At 48.1% G+C, this 19,239-nt stretch overlaps 1 protein-coding gene across 2 annotated transcripts in view; it reads left to right on the top strand.

Annotated features, from left to right (window-relative positions):
- Positions 1 to 5,504: 5,504 nt before the first annotated feature.
- PSTPIP2 (proline-serine-threonine phosphatase interacting protein 2) overlaps positions 5,505 to 19,239 on the top strand; it is a 60,003-nt gene continuing 46,268 nt past the window's right edge. Inside the window, exon 1 of one of the 2 annotated variants that reach the window (XM_039545110.1) lies at positions 5,505 to 5,770. In XM_039545110.1, the coding sequence (XP_039401044.1) occupies positions 5,738 to 5,770 (33 nt within the window). In that variant the 5' untranslated portion in view covers positions 5,505 to 5,737. The remainder of the gene's footprint in view (positions 5,771 to 19,239) is intronic. The other variant, XM_039545109.1, reaches the window with a different exon arrangement.

Raw genomic sequence — 19,239 nt, 5'->3', positions numbered from 1 at the left:
GGCACCCCAGATGCAGGTAAGAATCTTTGGTTGTGTTTGAGGTGGGCAGGGGGAAAGAGAAATGCCCCTTCTCCCCCCAGCAAAATGAGTGAAGTCCAGGGATAGTGACTGATTGCTGGTTTTCCAAATGCATGGTCACCTGTGTCTGGCATGTATCTGAATGATAAAAGGAAGGTGCAAAATTAGTCAGTTCAAAACAAGAGTGCCACAAATAGCTACAGGCAGAGGTTTCAGTGGGAGAGTGATTTTGTGGTTATGACACAGGACTTGGAGTTAGGAGATGGGGGTTCTTCTCCTGGCTCTGCCATGTGACCTGAGCCAAATCACTCACCAACTCTCTGCCTCAGTTTCCCCACCTGTTCAGAGGGGGTGATAATACTTATCTACCTCGCAGAGGAAGAGGCAGGTTTTAGGATACATGCAGACCACGGGATCCCACTGCTTTTAGAGACCAAGAAATATCGAGATATATTTCAGCCCCTCTCCTTGTGGAGCCCTGACAGCCTAAACCAATGGGAACTGATAACTTATGATGTATCTGTGGTTTTCCCTGTAGATCCCCTGTACGCTACTGAGAGCAAAGGACAGCAGTGGACTAATCTCAGCTCAATCACTGACTCCCTCTGTGGCTTTAGTCAAGTCCCTTAGCATCTTTGCCTCAGTTTCCCCATATTTAAACCTGTGACGTGGATACTTACTTTATCTGCCTGTGACAATTAACTAGTTAATGATTGTATAACTCTAGTCATATATATGCTCAAATTCACCAGAATGCATCCATGTTCTCCGGTACCTAGCAGCCCCACAGCCTCAGTTCATTTGGAGGACAGTCCCTCAACTAACCTTTCTGAGAGCTGGCAATGATGGGCCGTCCCCAGCTTGTAGCTAGGCTCCATGTTGGCTCGGAAGCTGATGATTATTGTTATTGTTTTATGGTGGCGCCTAGAGACAGCAATTGAGATCAGGACCCTATTGGGCTCAGCACTGTACATGAGCATAGAGAGAGGCAGACCCCCACCCTGGCAAGCTTACAATATGCACAGATAAGACAACTGGACTGGGAGAAAGGAAGAACTTAGACTGTAAGCTCTTTGGGGTAGGAACCATCCTTCTGTTGCGTTTGTAGCGTCTAGCACAATGGGGCTCTGATCCATGCCAGGGGCTCCTAGGCGCTATGGTAACATAAATAAGTAATAATATTGTTATCTCCATTTTACACTGAGAGACTAAGTGATTGACCCAAGGTCACACAGGATGTCTGTGGCTGAATAGGGAACTGAACCTAGATCTCCTTGAGTCCCAGGCTAGTACCTTAAGCACAAAGTCATCCATGCCAGGAAGGGTGTTTCTACCCCTTTGATAAACAATAAGTCAGTTAAGTTTTGAGAAGCCCTAAAGGCTTCTCTGGACGTGCTAAGTATGGAAATCTATTTCAGGTTCTCCTCCTCCTGGCAGCAGAGGGAGCTCTGCCTGTGATCATGGTTCCCATTGGCTTTGTGCATCTGTGTGAAAAATTGTTCTATGGGCCTAATGCTGGTGCTGCAAACTCCGCAAGCAGTGTGGCTAAGTCCATGGATGCTCCCAGATAGATTCTTGGATGGGCGTAATTTAACCAGGCAGGTGCAAGTGCTTTTCCACTGTGCACCCCCGAAGCTTGAGACAACGTACGTGGAGAGTCATTATTCCATCGCTCTTGGGACAGGAATTAGGGAACCTCATGAGTTCATATTTTCCTGCTGTTATTACTGAGCATGGAACATTATCCCTTCAAACATACTTCACGGTGGGCAGCCTTTTGTTCTCTCAAAGAGGCCAATCAGACATCGGCATGTTAAACTGTACAAATATCCCTTGCCTAGGGATGCTGCAGACACTCAACCTGTATCAGCGGAGAAAGAAACCCCATTCGGAGGAGGAATGAATCAGACTGGTGCCTGCCATTGTCCCATTTCAAAACAGACAAATCTCTGACCTGACCCAAAGCTCTCCTTATCTTTACCCTGAATAGAAAGGGAGACTAATGGATTTAATTATCATTCTCAACATCCCCGCTTCCTGATCCAGCTCTGAATCACAGGGCTAGGTGACATTACATGGCAATAGAGCAGGAACCTGTTTTATTTTTCTCATCAACAGCAGAGTTATTCTTAGTAACTTGACAGGGCGGATTCATTGAAGGACCAGCCAGGTCTTTCTGCTGTTGTGGGATGTTAATGAACAAATGACATTGCTAATTGTTAGGTAGCTATTTAGAGCCTGTAATGAACAACCCTGAGTGCTCATTCCTCCTTCCACATGGTGTTCTCCTCTCCCGCCTCTTCATGCACCTTATTACTAGGGTGTGGCAGTTGCAGCTCCTGTTGCCCTCTCCAGGACGGAGTGGCAAGCGCTGCTCAAGTATTTATGACTATGTCATCTTCAAGTGGCTGGCCCAGAAATCATAAGAAAGTGGCATGCTCCCCCTCCTCTTCTAGATAGACGCCTTGGTATTTTGGAGCTGAATGGTGTGATGTCCGTCTAGCATTGGGCAAATCTTGGTGGTTTGCATGGGGTCCCCAGCTCCAGCTCACACTCCTTGCTTTTGTGTCCTGCAAAGGACTAGAGATGATCCTTTGAGCTTTTCAGGTAGAAGGGCCTATTTCCTCCAAGCTTTCTACTTGGGTTTAGATGGCACCACACGACAACAACCCAGGATGCATATTGACACGCTTTCATTCTGAAGGATCCCAACACACTTTGCAAGCTAAGGTCTGGATGATTCCATGCAGAGGGGACCCCTTACTCACGTGGAAAATATGGATAGCTGCCTTTATAGCAGAATCTTCCCCCATCCTGGGAGCTCGTGGTATACCCTCCAGGGCTGGGGATATGTGCATCATCGCCGCTGCTAACCTGCTGTCCTTTGAAAAGTAAATACAGTCTATGCAGCCATATTAAGTAGTTGACATGAACAATGTTGCCAGGAAGCTGGAAATGGCTAGGATCCCTGGCGCCAGTGCAGCCACATGGGGCCTTTGCACACAGCGATGTGGCCTCCAGCAGATTCTCATTTTACCTCTAGATCGTTCCTCATGGGGACAACACTCTCCCGCCGTGGAGTGATTTGGGTTTCCCTTGTTAGTTACAGTGTGTAATAAACCACGTAGACAGCTGCACGTTGACACTGCAACGTTACCCTAGGCTCTTTCCCGGGTTATAGCCCAACCCTCCCATCCACACGGTGTACCTGGATTGGGAGGTGCTTTAAACCTGGGCTGATCTGATTAGAACCCAGGCTCTGCTTCAACTTGGGTTGGAACCTGCCCATTTTGCAGTGTGGACGTAGGCTAAATCACTTCAGTGCTGATAGTCCTCCAATGCCTTACCATTGGTGCCTTCTGAATAGTCCTCTCACTATTGGGTGGGAAAGAATCCTAGGTTCCGTCTTCACTACCCACCGTATCAGCGGGTAGCAATCGATTTCTCGGGGATTGATATATTGCGTCTCATCTAGACGTGATATATCGATCCCCGAATGAGCTCCTGTTGACTCTGGAACTCCACCAACCCGAACAGCGGTAGCGGAGTCGACATGGGGAGCCGTGGACATCGATCCCGCACCGTGAGGATGGTAGGTAATTTGATCTAAGATACTTCGACTTCAGCTATGTTTTCACGTAGCTGAAGTTGCGTATCTTTAGATCGATTACCCCCCGTAGTGTAGACCAGCCCCCTAGAGTGTCTCAGCACAAAGAACCATGGGCTGTACCCTCCAGCAACACATGGGGGAGTGCAGAAACAGTGAGGACACAGTAATGCCGCTAGGACGACTTTGCAGTATGGCTGCTCAGACCCAGGCGAGATTAAAACCCAGGTGCCAATCGCCAGAGTTAACTTAACCCGGATGAGATCTGCCATCTTCTTTTGCCTCTTTGTGGGAAGAAGCATTAGTAACTGACTGACAGCAAATATTACCCTAGGATATGCTGATTTTCTGCAGGTTTTGATTATCCAGTGGCTGAAAAGCCGCCATGAGACTGACTAATTCTAGGCTGTGTTTGATTAGTCAGATGTCAGTAAGTGGACCTGCAGGTTCACGTCAGAAAGTTCTTGCTGGCAGCAGTGCTTATTACTAAGGCAAGGCGTAGGCTATATGGAAAATAATCAGATGCATGCAGGGAAAGCAGCACTGTCTAGCGATTAGTAGGACAAAGCTTGGGTTCTCATCCTGGCAGTGCTCCTAGCTTGCTGTGTAACACTAGGGTCAAAGCCCCCCCATAGATTGCCCTACTGAGAGGGGCTCTGTCCTCCCATAGGCTCAAAAGTGGGCACTAATTTTGGGTGTCCAATTTGAGACACCATTAGCGTCTGATTTTCTGAGGTGATGAGCAATCCTAGGGCGAGGTTTCCGGTCTACCGGAGGTCAGACTAGATGATCACAATGAACCCTCCTGCCTTGGAATCCATTAATGATCTAATCAGAGGGGAAATTCACACACACCTTGTGGGAATGCAGTACAGCCAGTTGCACTGAACTAATTGTGCCCGTTGCCTGTTGGCACACATGCAGTGAAACTGTGCCTACACCCCAGGGATTCCAAGAAACCCAGATTATTTGCTGTTTTGGTATGGGGGGAGGGATAGCTCAGTGGTTTGTGCACTGGCATGCTAAACCCAGGGTTGTGAGTTCAATTCTCAAGGGGACCATCTAGGGATGGGGGGGGATTCTGTTTGGGGACAGTACTTGGTCCTGCTAGTGAAAATAGCAGACTGGACTCAATAACCTCTGGTCCCTTCCAGCTCTATGAGATATGTATATCTCCCTATATTATTTATTTGATGGTGGTTACCAGTGGGCAGTGATTACTGGTGGTGTTTTCCCCTCTTTCTCTTGGTATTTCCATTCTGCCCTTGGGTTATTCCTCACCATCAGCCCTGAAAATAGCTGTGTGTGTTACAGATCATTAATTTGGAAAGGCCAAGGCCCATCCAGAACCAGTCATGGGCACCCAGCAATTGAGAATCTGGCCCCACATCATTCTTGACCATGTTCTCTGCCTCATAATGCTTTACAGCTGTACATGTATTGCAATTTATCAAATGATTATTAATCATACTGCCCAACTCTTACAGCTATTTTCATCAGTAGCACTCAGAGCACTTTACAAAGGAGGTCAGTATCATTAATTATCTCCATTTTTAGATGGGGAAACTGAGGCACAGAGAGTCACTTGCCTGAGGTCACCCTGCAGTCCAGCAGCAGAGCTGGGATTAGAGCCCTGGTCCCCAGAGCCCCAGCCCAGTGCTCACTCCACTAGGCCACACTGATTTGGGGCAGAGCCTTGACCCATGATTTTGTAATCTGCTGTAGTCATTAAGTAGCCTAGGGAGGAAACATCCAGCCAGGTGTGCGCTCGCTGGGCCCTTCCCTCCTAAAGCCCAGACTCTCTCCATGCCTTGCCCGTCTTCCCCAAGAAACGAGCCACTAAAAAGGAAACAAGCCCAGAAATGCAGGAGGAAAGTCCTGCTGAGCCCTGAAATCCCGGGCAGATAATCGCTGGCTTGGCAGGGAGGAGCGGAGAAAGCAGGGTGGCTGCTTGCTGGCTTTGGGGTTTAGGACCCAGAGGAGCCAGCGGCAGGCACCAGGGATTGAGGAGGAACTAAAAAGTTACCGACTCTCACAAGTGTGGCTTGGGTGGCTCACAGACTCTGTGTTGCCTGGGGCGCTGGGAGACTCTGCTGCAGCTCGTCCTGCACCATGAAGGAGACTCTGTTCAAGGGGAACTTCTGGGTGAGAGGGGGAGCTGGCTGGGAGGTGTTGGGGGGACAGCTGGCCTGGGGAAAGAGGAGCTGCAATGAAGCCAGCCCCCAGCTGGGCTTTTCTGGATTCCCAAGCGCCTTTTTCTCTCCAAGGAGAAGCTTAATTCCCTGGGCTGGAGCTCCCTGCGTGTCCCAGCTTTTCTGCTCCTGCTTTCCTTCTGCCTCCCCTCAGCTGGGGTAGGCTGGCTGTTAGGAGAGCTCTGATGCACAGCAGGAGCGGAGCGCCAGGGTTTGCGTGGCTGATAGAGTAAATAATGTTTATGGTTAAAATTGCCTGCCTGCCTGCCTGCCAGGCAGTAACTGCAGCTGGCTGGTCCTCTGTGGCGTTTGGATACCATATGCCGCAGCTTTCCTCGGAGGGGGTGTTCCTCACTTACTGTTTGTGTGGCCTTTGTTGTGTGCTGTGTAGCACCCCAGAAGTGGCTGCAGCTCTGTGGTGAGCGACACCATCCCTCCGTGTATGCACTTGGGGTGACATTCTGGCCCCACTGAGAACAATGGGAGTTTTGTTGTTAACTTCCCTGGGGCCAGGATTTCAACCCCTGGGTCAAAGGCCCCCCCCCCGATTGCCCTGCTGGGAGAGAGAGGGGCTCCGTCCTCCTGCTGTGCCTGCCTGCTGGCACCCTGGGCCTCTATCCCTGGCAGCTGGGTCAGGCAGGGAGTGGAAGGGGCAGGACAAGCTGCTATAACTATATTATATATAGTTATATAGCACTTCTATGGCCCCGATCCTACAAGCTGCTCCGCAAGCCAGATGCAATCGCTCCTGTGAGTGCCTCCCCACTGAGGACAGGATGCAGTCAGTTGGGCTCGGTGCAGGGGTCTGCATGCACGAAGTAACTTGCCGGGACAGGGTAGATGACGGAAACTGACTTTCTGGTCCCTTGACATAGTCTGATCACAGGGGTAGGACCTAGACACTCTTGCGTTTGATTCTCAGCTCTTACACTAAATTGGTGTGTGATCTTTAGGAAAGTCACTTGGGCCTGGATTTCTCCGCTGTCTTTGAATGCCTTAATTTTTGGGTGCCCAAGTGCGGAGGGGCTACGACTCCAGTGAAAGGCGGTCAGAGCAAGTGGGTAGGCAGCACCTATGAAAATCCAGGTGCCTGGATCTGGACAACCTAATACTGAGGCACCCAAAATCAGTGGCCACTTCTGAAAATGTCATCCTTGGCCTTTTGGTGCTGCCATTCCCTAGCTGTAAAATGGGGCTAATGATGCCTCCCCCACCTCACAAGGATGTTAGCCTGACTGAGAAGCACAGAGCAGCCTCCCTGAAGACTGTGCAGGGGTCGGCTGGATTAGCTGAATGTGACTGTGGTGGTTTGCAATGTGAGGTGTAAATGCTGAGTGTTGTAGTGGGTCTGTTGTCTCGGTCCGTAGCATGGCACAATCGGCATGCAAATACAAGGTACATATTGGAAAAAAGTATGAAAATAAGCATTGGTTCGCGCCTCGCCTCTGGTTTTTCAGCATAAACGACACCGATTTTTATCTTTGCTCTGTTTTGCAGACGTGCTACAGAACTTCATCTGTAGGGACGAAGGTCTGTGAGATCCAGGGCTGTGCGTTTAAAAAACCAACCTCTGGAAACTGTAAATTCATGGTCCTCCTTACCCTTAGGATTTTAGAAAGGGCGGGCTGGGTGGGGTGTGTGAATGAGCCATCAAGTGCATGTGTAGGGAAAGTATTAGAGAGGTTTGAAAAAACCTGCCTCTGAGCAGTTTGCCTGTCTCTGATGTCATTGTGGACTAAGGGGATATCTTGACTCAAACTTACTTTGTGGTCATCTACAGTCAAGTTAGCTAGTTTGAGCGATGGCGGCCCTACCGCAAAATAACCCAGCTGGGTTGGATTAGCCACACAGAGCAGCTGCATTCCTTCTGCGGTACTCGCTTGAGCATCAGCAGCACTCAAGCTTCCCCACCACCCCCGTGACAGGCCAGCTACCTCAAGTTTAACACAGCACCTAACCCAAGCCAGAGATTTGTGTGTGTGGACGGGGGTCAGGTTAGGGGCGGTGCCCGTTATCCCTTGAGCTAGCGCTGCAGTGGAGACAAGCCCTTAAGTTAAGTGGGGCATCAGATCATCCCCTCCCATTTTGAAAAGCTGCAGGAGGGGGCTTTATGGGAGAAAATCTCTAAATGGAGTCACCTCCTCCCCCCCCTTCCCCAAACCTAGTTTGAAGCGCCAGGATCTCAGAGCCCTGTGTCTCTGGTCTTGCCTGGGCAGCCCTCTGCTTCCTGGCTCCATTGGAATGCTGTTAGTGTGTGTGTCTGTGTCCCCAGAGGGGCTATGCAGGAAAGGCTGGGGGCTGAAATATCTTAAGGCCCTCAGAGGCCGAAGGAGAATGATGTATGTCTCTTCCCCTGCCACTCTCCCCACCCTACGAGACCCCCCCCAGCATGGAGTGTCCTCTACTACAGTGACAGGGGGAAGGGTATCACAACAGGGGCTGATCCTCCCTTCTCCCGTGTGCCTTCACACCCAAGGAAAAAACAACAGAATATCCCAAGTTCCCTCCTCCCCCTGTCCACACACTGCTCGCTCTCCCTCCCCTGTCTCAGGAAGGATTTACAAAACGTCTCCACTGATGCTGGCTGAAAATTTTAAGCCAAAACTTTTTCCCCCGGAGAGCAAAGCTGCTTCGGCGACACTGGAATGTTTTTGGAATTCGTGTTTTGTTTCTAAATTGTTTAGTTACAAAGAAACCTGAAAGAAAAAAATCCAATATTCGCACAGCGCTAGTTGGGAGGCCTCAGGTCTTGGGTATCCGGCTTGAGACCACCAAAGGCCTATTTTTCAGAGGAGCTGCCGGAAGTAAGCCTGTGCCCCAACCCCACTCCCCACCCCCCTGCCCCAGCCCTGAGCGCCTCCCCAAACCCGGAGCCCCCTCCTGCACCCCAAGCCCCTCATCCTTGGCCCCACCCCAGAGCCTGCACCCCAGCCCCGCATCCCAACCCCCTGCCCCAGCCCAGAGCCCCCCAAACCTGGAGCCCCTCCTGCACCCCAAACCCCCAGCCCCATCCCAGAACCTGCACCCCCAGCCCAGAGCCCTGACCCCCTCCTGTGTCCCAGCCCCCAGCCCAGAGCCCCCTCTCACATAAACCCCTCATTCCCAGCCCCACCCCGCAGCCCTCACCCCAGCACCCCAACCTTCTGCCCCAGCCCTGAGCCCCTCATCCCCAGCCCCACTGGGTCACGGGCATCAACAATTCTCTTCAACTGGGTCACCAGAAAAAAAGGTTGAAAACCACTGCTGTAGGAGTGTGTGTGTGTGTGTGTGTGTGTGTCTCATGAGTAATCTTTTGTTTCTTGGAGAAGTTCTGTTGCAGTTCAGTTAGGAAGTATCCTAAATGAATAAAGCTAAGCAACGGAGGTAGTGGGGGAAAGAGAAATACATCTTTCAAAATATTTCACAAAAAATGAAAAGAATTTCATTTGAAATTTCCAGTCAATTTTTTTAAATGAAAATGTCATGTATTTTCAAGTTTTGAAACAAAGCTTTTTGAAATTTTCAAATACTTAAAAAAAAAAAAATTTCATTTGTCAGCAGGACAAAACCATCTTTTCCCCACCCTTCTCATAGAATGACGGAGGGTGGGGTATAAAAAGTGCATATTCTTCCCCCATCCCCCACAAAAACAAAACCTTCCCGCAAAATTTCAAAACTTGTGTGTGTGTGTGTGTGTGTGTGTGTGTGTGTGTGTGTGTAAAATCCACACATCTAATTTTGGTTGAAATTTTGTGTGTGTGCGCGTGCCTATGCGCAAGTTTTCATTTTGGTCAAAAAGATAATTTTCCATGGTGGGGGGAAAAAAGTTCAACATAAAATTTTTGATTGGTTCAGCTATCCCACACATGTCAAAATGAAAGAGTATAGAATCTCTTATGGTGCATGAGCCTTGTTCATTTGTGAATCATGCAGGGCCTGGTCCAGTCAGCACTTATGTCTGTGTGTTAGTCAGATCATGTGGGTGGTACCAGGGAATTCAATGGCACTATTCACACGAGTAAAGTTACCCTCAGGCTGTGTCTACAGTGGCGCAGCTGCAGCGTTTTAGTGTACACACTAGTGATGGGAGTGGTTCTCTCATTCCTGTCATTAATCCACTGCCCTGGGAGGTGGTAGCTAGGTCGACGGAAGAATTCTTCCATCGACCTAGTGCTGTTTATACCGGGGGTTAGGTTGGCATAGCTCAGGGGTGAGCCTGAGGAGCCAGAATTTACCAGTGTACATTGCCAAAGAGCCTCAGTAATTTGTCAGCAGCCCCCCCCATCAGATCTCCCTCCTCCCTGTCCCCGTTCCCAGCGCCTCCCACCCACTGGCAGCCCTGCCGATCAGAACCTCTCCCTCCCTCCCCGCACCTCCTGATCAGCTGTTTCCTGGCGTGCAGGAGGATCTAGGGGGGGAGGGGGAGGAGCAAGGGCATGGCAGGCTCAGGGAAGGGGTGCAGTGGGGGCAGGGCCTGTGGCAGAGCAAGTGGTTGAGCAGCGAGCATTTCCCCCCCCCCGCCCCGGGCACATTGGAAAGTTGGTGCCGGTAGCGCCAGCCCCGGAGTCTGTGCCTATGCAAGGAGCCGCATATTAACTTCTGAAGAGCCGCAGGTTGGCCACCCCAGCATAGCTAGAGGGCTCAGTGGTGTGGATTTTTTCACACCGTTGAGAGATGCAGATTTGTCGATGTCAGTTTTCATTGTAGATCTGCCCTCAGTTTTGTGTGTTGACGGGATTGGGCCCTGATTTGATTGCAGTAGTACTTGCGATTCTTAGTCCATTCCACCCTCCTCATCCCCCTCCTTTTTCAAAATGCTCCAGTTCCAGGATATTGCTGACCCCTTTCAGCCTGGCGGGAAGTTTTACTGTGGGTTCTGAACACCTGAATGTCAAGGCTGGTAATGGACATGCAGCTAGATTCTTAATCCTGCTATTTATGGCACTTCACGAACAGGCCGGAAGAGATGGATTCTACCCCAGGATGCTTACAGTCTGATACGTGGGGGGTGGGGGTTTGATGTTTTTTAGTTTGGTTTGGCTTTTTAACTATTTCTACATTTAGGAAGTTTTTACAGGTGTGCATATCCTAGCCATGTAAATATCAGAGCCTATACAGTAATCATTACAACAGCGAGCTTTTGTTTAGAGAAACATTATACAGTATTATAATCACTGGATCTCTTTATTTGACAGGGTGTTAGCCGGCTACAGAGTGAGCATTTTTACACTGCCCAGGACGTGGCATTTCTAGTGATTTGATTAAATTGAGTGAAATCGCTGATGATGTATTTAACAACCAGGCACATCTCTCAACTGTTAATATTCAAGTCCATCAGACGGGTGTGCTGGGGTTTTTTGCAGGTGGATGTACGTGGTTTGAGTCTTGAATAAATAGTAACCAAATATCTATGTATCTATTTGTCCTCTGTCTGTTTTGCAGGGTGCATTAATTTTTCAGTGACAGTCGCCTTTGTTTGAACCATTCCTCTAGAGTTGGACTATTTTTCTTTTTCAGAAGCTTATCAGCTACTAGCAGATAAGAGATTAATTCCTCATTTCCTTGTGTGTGACCATTTCTGGTGGGAAGCCCCAGTAGATTGCCAAAGGATCATTTGGTAATTAATATCCAATAATTTGTGATAGCTGATTATAAATTTCATTCAGTACCCCCTAATGACTGCAGATGTCCACCATATCTGTATAAAATCTCCTCATTTCCCCAACATTTATCCCCCTAATTTGCAGTTTTTCATTTGGCAGAACTTCCAGTGTAGTAAAGATGACAGGGTTGAGCCGAGGATCAAAGGGTTACAGTGCATTATTATTTATTTGGATTTGTGTTGTGGTAGTATCTAGAAGTGTCATTCAAGGATCGGGGCCCCTTTGTGCTAGGCTCACAGGGTGAAAAGACAGTCTGTGCCCCAAAGAGCTTATGATCTAAGTACTAACGACTGCTTGGTGGGGGTGCAGATGGGTGCGGAGGGGAATGAGTGATGGAAGGAGAAGCCAACGCAGTAAGTTTAAAGAGGGATTTGGTTTTAGGTTCTCATGACTTGGCTTCAGCAGGTATCTGTGTATCATTGCTGTGCTAGCTGTTGCATGCAGCAATAGAGCTCCAACTTCCTCCTTTAATTTTTTCCGCTTTGCTTACTGAAAAAAGCAAGAGGAAGAAGAGCTTTTCTCCACTAAACCTACTGACCATCGTTGTGTGAACGATGAGGATGATACCATAGGAGAGTAAGAACTAATCTGTCAGGCTGTGTCTGCACTGGGAAACTTGGTAGCTATACTTCTCCACCCGTTAGCAAGGGTGGACTCTGTAGGGTCAACCAGCATCATGGCTGGTGGGTAGAAAAGGGTTAACTGGGCTAGGCAACACATTGGCTAAAAATAACAAAACCAAAGTCTGAGTCCTGTTCCTACTGGAGTTGCATTGATGGTAAATTATGACTACAGAGTTTCTTAGTTCAAACCAGTCTGAACCGTCACCACTGAATGACAGGCACAGCTGTGGATGCTGACTGTCCAAAGCCGCATTCTGATTGGCTGGTGGGGCTTTCTTGATGTCACAGGTGTTCACCAATTTCCAGCTGTACTCAGCTAGGACCTTCTGGTTGATTTATTCAAACAGCCCCTATGACCGTTGTGGTAAAGGAGGAAAATGTTACGGTGCTTCACTGATAAAGAACAGAAGGTCAGTGAGTCCTTAAAAGTCATTGTACCTTGTTAACCAAGCTAACCAACTTCCAGTTGATTTTGATCTGAACTGCTTATTTTGTATCCTCATCTGTCTGTCTGCATTGATACTCTTGCGTGACATTAGAATTCAAAGAGCTGCCGCAGTAAGTTATTTATGTATTGTTTTCATCTGAAAGATAGCAGCTAGAGGTGTCAGATTAGGTGGATACTATACATTTACTAGTAAACACAGTTCAGATCATGCAACCATCCCTTGTTACCAGGCCTCACAGTCTCATCCTGTTTCCAGTCTCATGCACTTGTTCCCTTGTCCATATGCTTTTCTTCTCTCCCCTTTGTTCTTCATGCTTTTTTCTTCACCTCTGTTCTCACAACTTTTCTCCAAGTATTGTCACTGTAGCTTATAAACAAACATTTTAAGAGTGCAGCTCCTTCAAGATGCATGAATAACAAACCAACTTGAAAGATACTGGCTAAGTGCGTGTGATGTGCCCCTCTCGTGGCTGACTGATAGAGGATAAGAGTCTGCTACTGCTACCAGCTAATGAAGGCTCTCCTTTAGGTACAGTGGTAGAGGCCTGTGCTTTGAGGGTGAATGTCTCAGGTTTGCTCCTTGCCGGTGGACTTGTGGAGGGGATTGTTGCAAAACCAACCACATGATGTTATTTTCATTACCCTTCACTCCCACCTTGTTTATCACTTGTCCTGTTAGGTCTAAACTTAGCTTGTAAACTCTATAGGGCAGAGTGGTCTTTTGTCTCTAAAGCGCCATATTCACCGCAGGCAGTGTAGACATAAGCTGTGTCAGAAATTCTTAGTTATGCCCTTCGCTGAGTGACCCTCCAAGTCCGGAAGTAAAAGATCAGTTATTAATGTAAAGCTGCCTCTACAAATGGAACATACATGGAAAAGAAACCTGCCGAAGACAATTTTTTTCCCCATCCTATTTCCTGTTGGCCTTTCCTGAAGCAATTGTTGCCAATTGAGCAAGCAAAGTTTTTGCAACTTGTCATTTTCATCTTGTATTGTTAGGCCTGTTCTTTTATTTATTTTTTATCACTTCCTGAATTTCTTCTTCTCCCCGCACCAGTTTCTCTCCCCCCACACCCTGAATGTTTCAGGTAATTTGGCAGGCAGGACCCTTGGCTCCTAACTGGACATTAATTATGGTCTTGGGTGCCTGTAAATCAAAGCAGCAATAAGAACAATGATTAAATTGCTATAAAACAGACAAAGGAGGACATCGTGGAATGCAATCCTGAACCTTGAAAGCAGGGCTTTTTGTCCTCTTGCCTTGCATGTCTGGGGAAATGCTTGAGTAGGAGATGTCTGGGAAAATTTTCAAATGTGCATAAGTCTAACTTTCCAAACAGCTCTGTATACGTGGAATATTGCAGACCTGGATGCTAGGTGCCCTCCACTCAGATTAGTAAATGGCTCCTTGCTGCTTGAGGCCCTTAGGGTGTGTGTTTTGAAATGGCTGAAATGTGAGTTTCCATTTGTTTGGAAACCTGTGTAACTTTTGCAGAATCTGGAAACATCAGCTGCTGATTTGTCACCTTGAACTTGTTTATTTAGCGTTTAAGTGGATAACACTGTAAAGCATTTCTGGGTTTCTGTTAATACCTCTAGCAGAGAGCGAAGAAGGTGGTTGAGAGGTGAGAACTGAACTTGTGCTATATTAAGGCTCCCTGTGTATATCATACAAGATTTTGTGAACAAAAACATTTCCCATCACGCGCTTGTTAGTTTACTTAGGAATTCAGGTCTTATCTGCCCTGGAAAACTTGCTGCTGGGAAACTAGTAAAATTGTTTCAAACCAAGGGGCAGAGGGTGAAATCCTGGCCCTATTGAACTCGATGACAAATGACCCATTGACTTGAATGGGGTGGGGTTTCACCTTGAGTTGAATTATTGACGGTGGAAGGGATTCATAGTTATGTTTTTTAAAACTGATTTTCACACCCATTAAATTCCAGTGCCTAATAAACATGAGGGAGAAAGAACATCATTGTTAAAGATGTACCACCTCTGCCCCTTACTAAGGTGCCAGAGCTCCCAGTACTGCTCTCTGAGAGCCCCAAGAGGTCCTTTAGTAGAACTAGGGAAGACCAGACTTGACTTTTCTGATAGTTGTAAAGTTTACAGATAACCAAAAAATTCTCCTGTGGCGCCCCCCCCCCAAACAACAAAAAGCCTTTCAGGGTTCCTTTATTCATTGATAGCCCCCTTCATCCACAAATCCACCTCCTCTTCTGTCTTCCCGTTCCTCCTTGAAACTCTCCTTTGCTGTGGCACCTTCCAAAACTTGACTTTTTTTTTTTTTTAGTCATGTCAGCACTGTATTAATTTTTTTTAAAAAGCAACATTTGTACAGGAGTCGGTCATTGATCACACAGTAATTACAAGAATGGCCATCATGAGTTAACAGGAAAAAACTAGACATAGGCCAAGCAGCTTTTAAAGTTTACATTGTTAGGCAGCTGGTGGACTGAGACCACCACCCGTCAGCTTTGTCTCATGGTTTCCTTGTGCTCCCCATCTCTCTGGCTGTCTGCCCCTGCTCTCTCTTGTCTTCGGGTTTGTCAGTGTGCAGACTTGCACTGGTTATGTTAAATTAGTTAAATCAGTGCAAATCCCGCCGGGGCCTCTCTTAGTTCAGTTGCGTGGCTGGTTTTGGTTTAATTTTAAACTGGTTCATGACTAACGCCAGATCAAATGGAAACAACCCCACTCTTATAATGGAACAGGAGTGTCCTGCCCAGGGATTTGCACCAGTTTAGCTATGCTGGTTTAAATTCACATTTAAGGCTCTACTGGCAAAGCCTTATACTCGCATTGGGGCAGGGACCGTCTTTTTGTTCTGTGTTTGCACCGCACCTAGCACAGTGGGATTATTGCAATAAAAATAATAAGAATCATAAATAATCAGGAAAAAAAACAAGACAGAGGCACCCTTTGCATGTCACCTTTAAAATAATCCCGAGTGACCATAAGAACGGCCATAGTGGGTCAGACCAATCGCCATCTAGCCCAGTATCCTGTCTGCCGACAGTGGTCAACACCAGATGTTTCAGAGAAGATGGTATGATGAGATTGCCTACAACGGCATCTGGCCCATCAGCGACTGCCAGTAGCAAAAATCCCCAACTGCGGGAGACAGGACACTCGATGGGGAGGGCTCTGAGATACTACAGAGAATTATTCCAGGTAGTGGTGGGTCTTGCCCACAAGCTCGGCGTCTAACCGATCACCATATTTGGGATCAGGAAGGAATCTCCCCCCGGTTAAGATTGGCAGAAACCCTGGGAGGGTTTCGCCACCTTCTGCATCATGGGGCATGGGTCATTTGCAGGTTTAAACTAGTGTAAATGGTGAATTCCTGTAACTTGGTTTTTAAAGCATGATTTGAGGACTTCAGTAACTCGGCCAGAGGTTAGGGGTCTATGACAGGAGAGGGTGAGATTCTGTGGCCTGCGATGCGCAGGAGGTCTGACTAGATGATCTTTTCTGACCTTAAAGATGGTGAGTCTATAACAGACCAGGCAACCGTTGAGTGATCCATCCCCTGTGGTCCACTCCCAGCTTCTGGCAGTGAAGTGTGGAGTCCCCCCTCTCTGCCTTGCTTCATTTTCACCCACTCTTCTGTTTCTGGTCTGACACTCTTGACTTTGATCCTCTTTGGCTTTTCAGAGGGGTCGGATTCCTGGATCTGAGCCTGACCGTACAGCTTTGATTCTGGGTTGGAGACAAAACCAGACTGAGCTTTTTTTGTTGGTTTTGGTTCAGAAACAGCCAAACTATCCTGCAAAAGAGCTCAGGAGACTTGCGTTCAGTCTGCACCTGAATTCGGACCCCTAGCGCTAACCTAATCTGCATCTGAGTGCTGCTACTCTCTTGCCTCTCGTTCTAATATCCAGGGGGTTTTAATCCCTCTAAATGGCTCTATTATATTTTTACAACATACAAACCAGAGTACAGAGTTGGTGGTGATTAGGGGGAGGGGTGGGAATGTGTCATAACGAACCATTCAGGAGGTCAGAGGAAAATATTTCTAGCCCTTGTGTCAAATCCTCTTTGAAATGACAGACATTATTCATCTGACTTTGCTTCCGTAGATCGCTGTATTCAGCTTGTGAGAAGGGGAATTCTGAGGTGCTCTGCCCCATATAAGGGATGCAGTGGACAGGGCACTGGGGTGGGAACCAGAAGATCTAGGTTCTGTTCCTACCTCTGCCACTGGCAAACACTCAGATATCAAATGTACATCACCTGGTGTGGCAAAAATCCTGCAGTCCTGAGCAGAACAGTGCTGGAGAGACAGAAACCAGGCCTGAGTGGGGGACCTTCCCATTTCTTCTTTCAGTATCATGTCTCTGTAACGTGCACTGCTGAGTGGTGCTGGTGATAGGTGCTTACTGTTCTGTTTCTGGCATACGTGCAGAGAAGTCAGAAAAAACATAAATCACTCTTGCTGGAAGGTTGCAACGTAACACTGTTTGAGAATCCAGCACAAAAACAGACCATAACCAAAACCAGAGAGAGACAAAGCAGGCTTCTCCCTAAGGCAGAGAGACACAGCTCACCCCACTGTTTTAGGCTAGCTCTTTGCAGACTGACTTTGATTGTGTGCTTTCCTACAGAGCCCCCCTCACTGGCAATCAGGACCAGTAAACCTCGTACTAACTAAGGTGGCAGCCTACAATTCCAACATAGTTTTCAAATACACCACCCCTCCATTGCGACTCCAGTCACTCAACGGAGAGTTCAGGAGACATCTGTGTCCCAGCCTCAAGGAAGATATTGCAGTCCTTAAAACAGTGGACTGTTACGTTTCCAGTGGGTTAGAAATTCTAGCTCCAATGCATTCTAGCCCCACTAGTTGAACCCATATTGCTTTCAGTGAACTCTGCCCCGAGCACAAACTCGCAAAGCCTCTATCTGCAAAGCCAGAGATGACTTGACCTTATTTAAGGGCAAACAGAGTTCAGCACTGAATGAACTCCTGCTCTACAGAGAAACGCAATTTCTGTGTAACTTGCTGAACCCCTACGGAGCCGGGCCTGGAACCGGGATCCTTTCAGCTATACCCTCCCCCAACCTCTTCTATTTGAGAACTTCTCTATAGCAGGTCCCATACCCTCATTGTGGGCCAGCCGCTGGAGGTCTAGCCAGCCCTCATGAACCTCGTACGGGGGTGGCCAAGCCGTGGCTCTGGAGCCACATGCGACTTTTCAGAAGTTAATATGCGGCTCCTTATAGAGGCACCGACTCCGGGGCTGGAGCTACAGGCACCAACTTTCCAATGTTCCGGGGGGTGCTCACTGCTCAACCCCTGGCTCTGCCACAGGCCCTGCCCCCCACTCCGCCCCTTCACACCCCCTCCCCTGAGCCTGCCCTGCCCTCGCGCCTCCCCCTCCTTCCCAGAGCCTCCTGCATGCCACGAAACAGCTGAAGGGGGGAGGGGCTGGGGCTGGGGCTGCCGGTGGGTGGGAGGCACTGGGAGCAGGGGGAGGGAGCTGATGAGGGGCTGCTGACGTATTACTGTGGCTCTTTGGCAATGTACATTGGTAAATTCTGGCTCCTTCTCAGGCTCAGGTTGGCCACCCCGACCTAGTACGTTACAAGGGGACCATGCTTCAGGCCTGCTGTCTTTCAGTCCAAGAAGCAGTGACTGGTTTTACTTTTCTTACTCCTATCATAAGGGATGCGACTTAAGCAGAAACGGCTTACGCAAATGCCAGGTCACCATGAAATAGGAAGCACTCACTAGTGGGGCTGGCCGCTCTCACCCAGGCCTGCGATGACACTTGCATGTGAATCAGAGATGTGGGCAACTGGTTTGGCCAGATTTAGAATTCACTTGAAAATCAGTCTCTCTGAGTTTAGAACGGCACTTTGGAGCTTCTGAGGGTCAAGATTTTGTGTTTGGCACAAGGCAAGTTCTGGGCTGCTGCAGTTTTTGAATGTATCTTATCTCCCTGGAATTCTAGCAGCACAGCAACTTTCAAACAAGAATCTTTGCTTGCATAGTACAGGCTTCTCTTTTGTTAGATGTTTTAAAAAAATGTAGCCTGCCCTTGGAAAGTAGCGTCTTTACATGAAGTGCGTACGGGGGGTGAGGAATGTTTGTATGACATCCCAACCCCACTCCTGCTTCTCTGGTTCTCACATCTCTGAATCAGATACTCACCCTGGGAGAGCCAAGTTGCTGTCCCCAGTTAGTTAATCAGTGTAAACTTGGGTCAACCGTTGCCGGGGGTTGACATGGATGTAAACTGAGGCCAGATTTTTATCTGAGTCCATCACTGGACTGTAATGTGCCTGGCTACTCTGCATACCCTCTCTCTTACCTAGCAGGTGAATACACCAGAGACTGACAGGCTGCTCTGCAAGTAACTATTACACAGACGGTGGGCAACCGCCAGACTACCACAGGCACTCAGCAAAGCTGCATCCTCATTGTGCTTCTTAGCAAGTTCATAAGGAAATATTAAAAAAACCCAAACCCCTTTTTGTAAACAAGTCAACAATGACAGGAACTATCTCTCTCTATAATCTCCCTGTGGCTGTGGCTATAGATTGCTGCTGCTGCTAAGTAGCCGACCTCAGATAGTAATGTTTCCATGTTCTTCAAACTGCTTCTGAGCATGCTGTCACAGCGAAAGCCTGTCTAGATGGTTTTCTAACGCATGTCTTTTCCCGGCAGCCAGCCTTTGGTGGTCATTCAGTTTGGTGCTT

This window comes from Mauremys reevesii, linkage group 6 (genome assembly GCF_016161935.1).
Source record: "Mauremys reevesii isolate NIE-2019 linkage group 6, ASM1616193v1, whole genome shotgun sequence".
Lineage (NCBI taxonomy): Eukaryota > Metazoa > Chordata > Testudines > Geoemydidae > Mauremys > Mauremys reevesii.
Note: the sequence above shows the minus strand (reverse complement) of the source record. Positions and strands in the feature narration are given on the sequence as shown.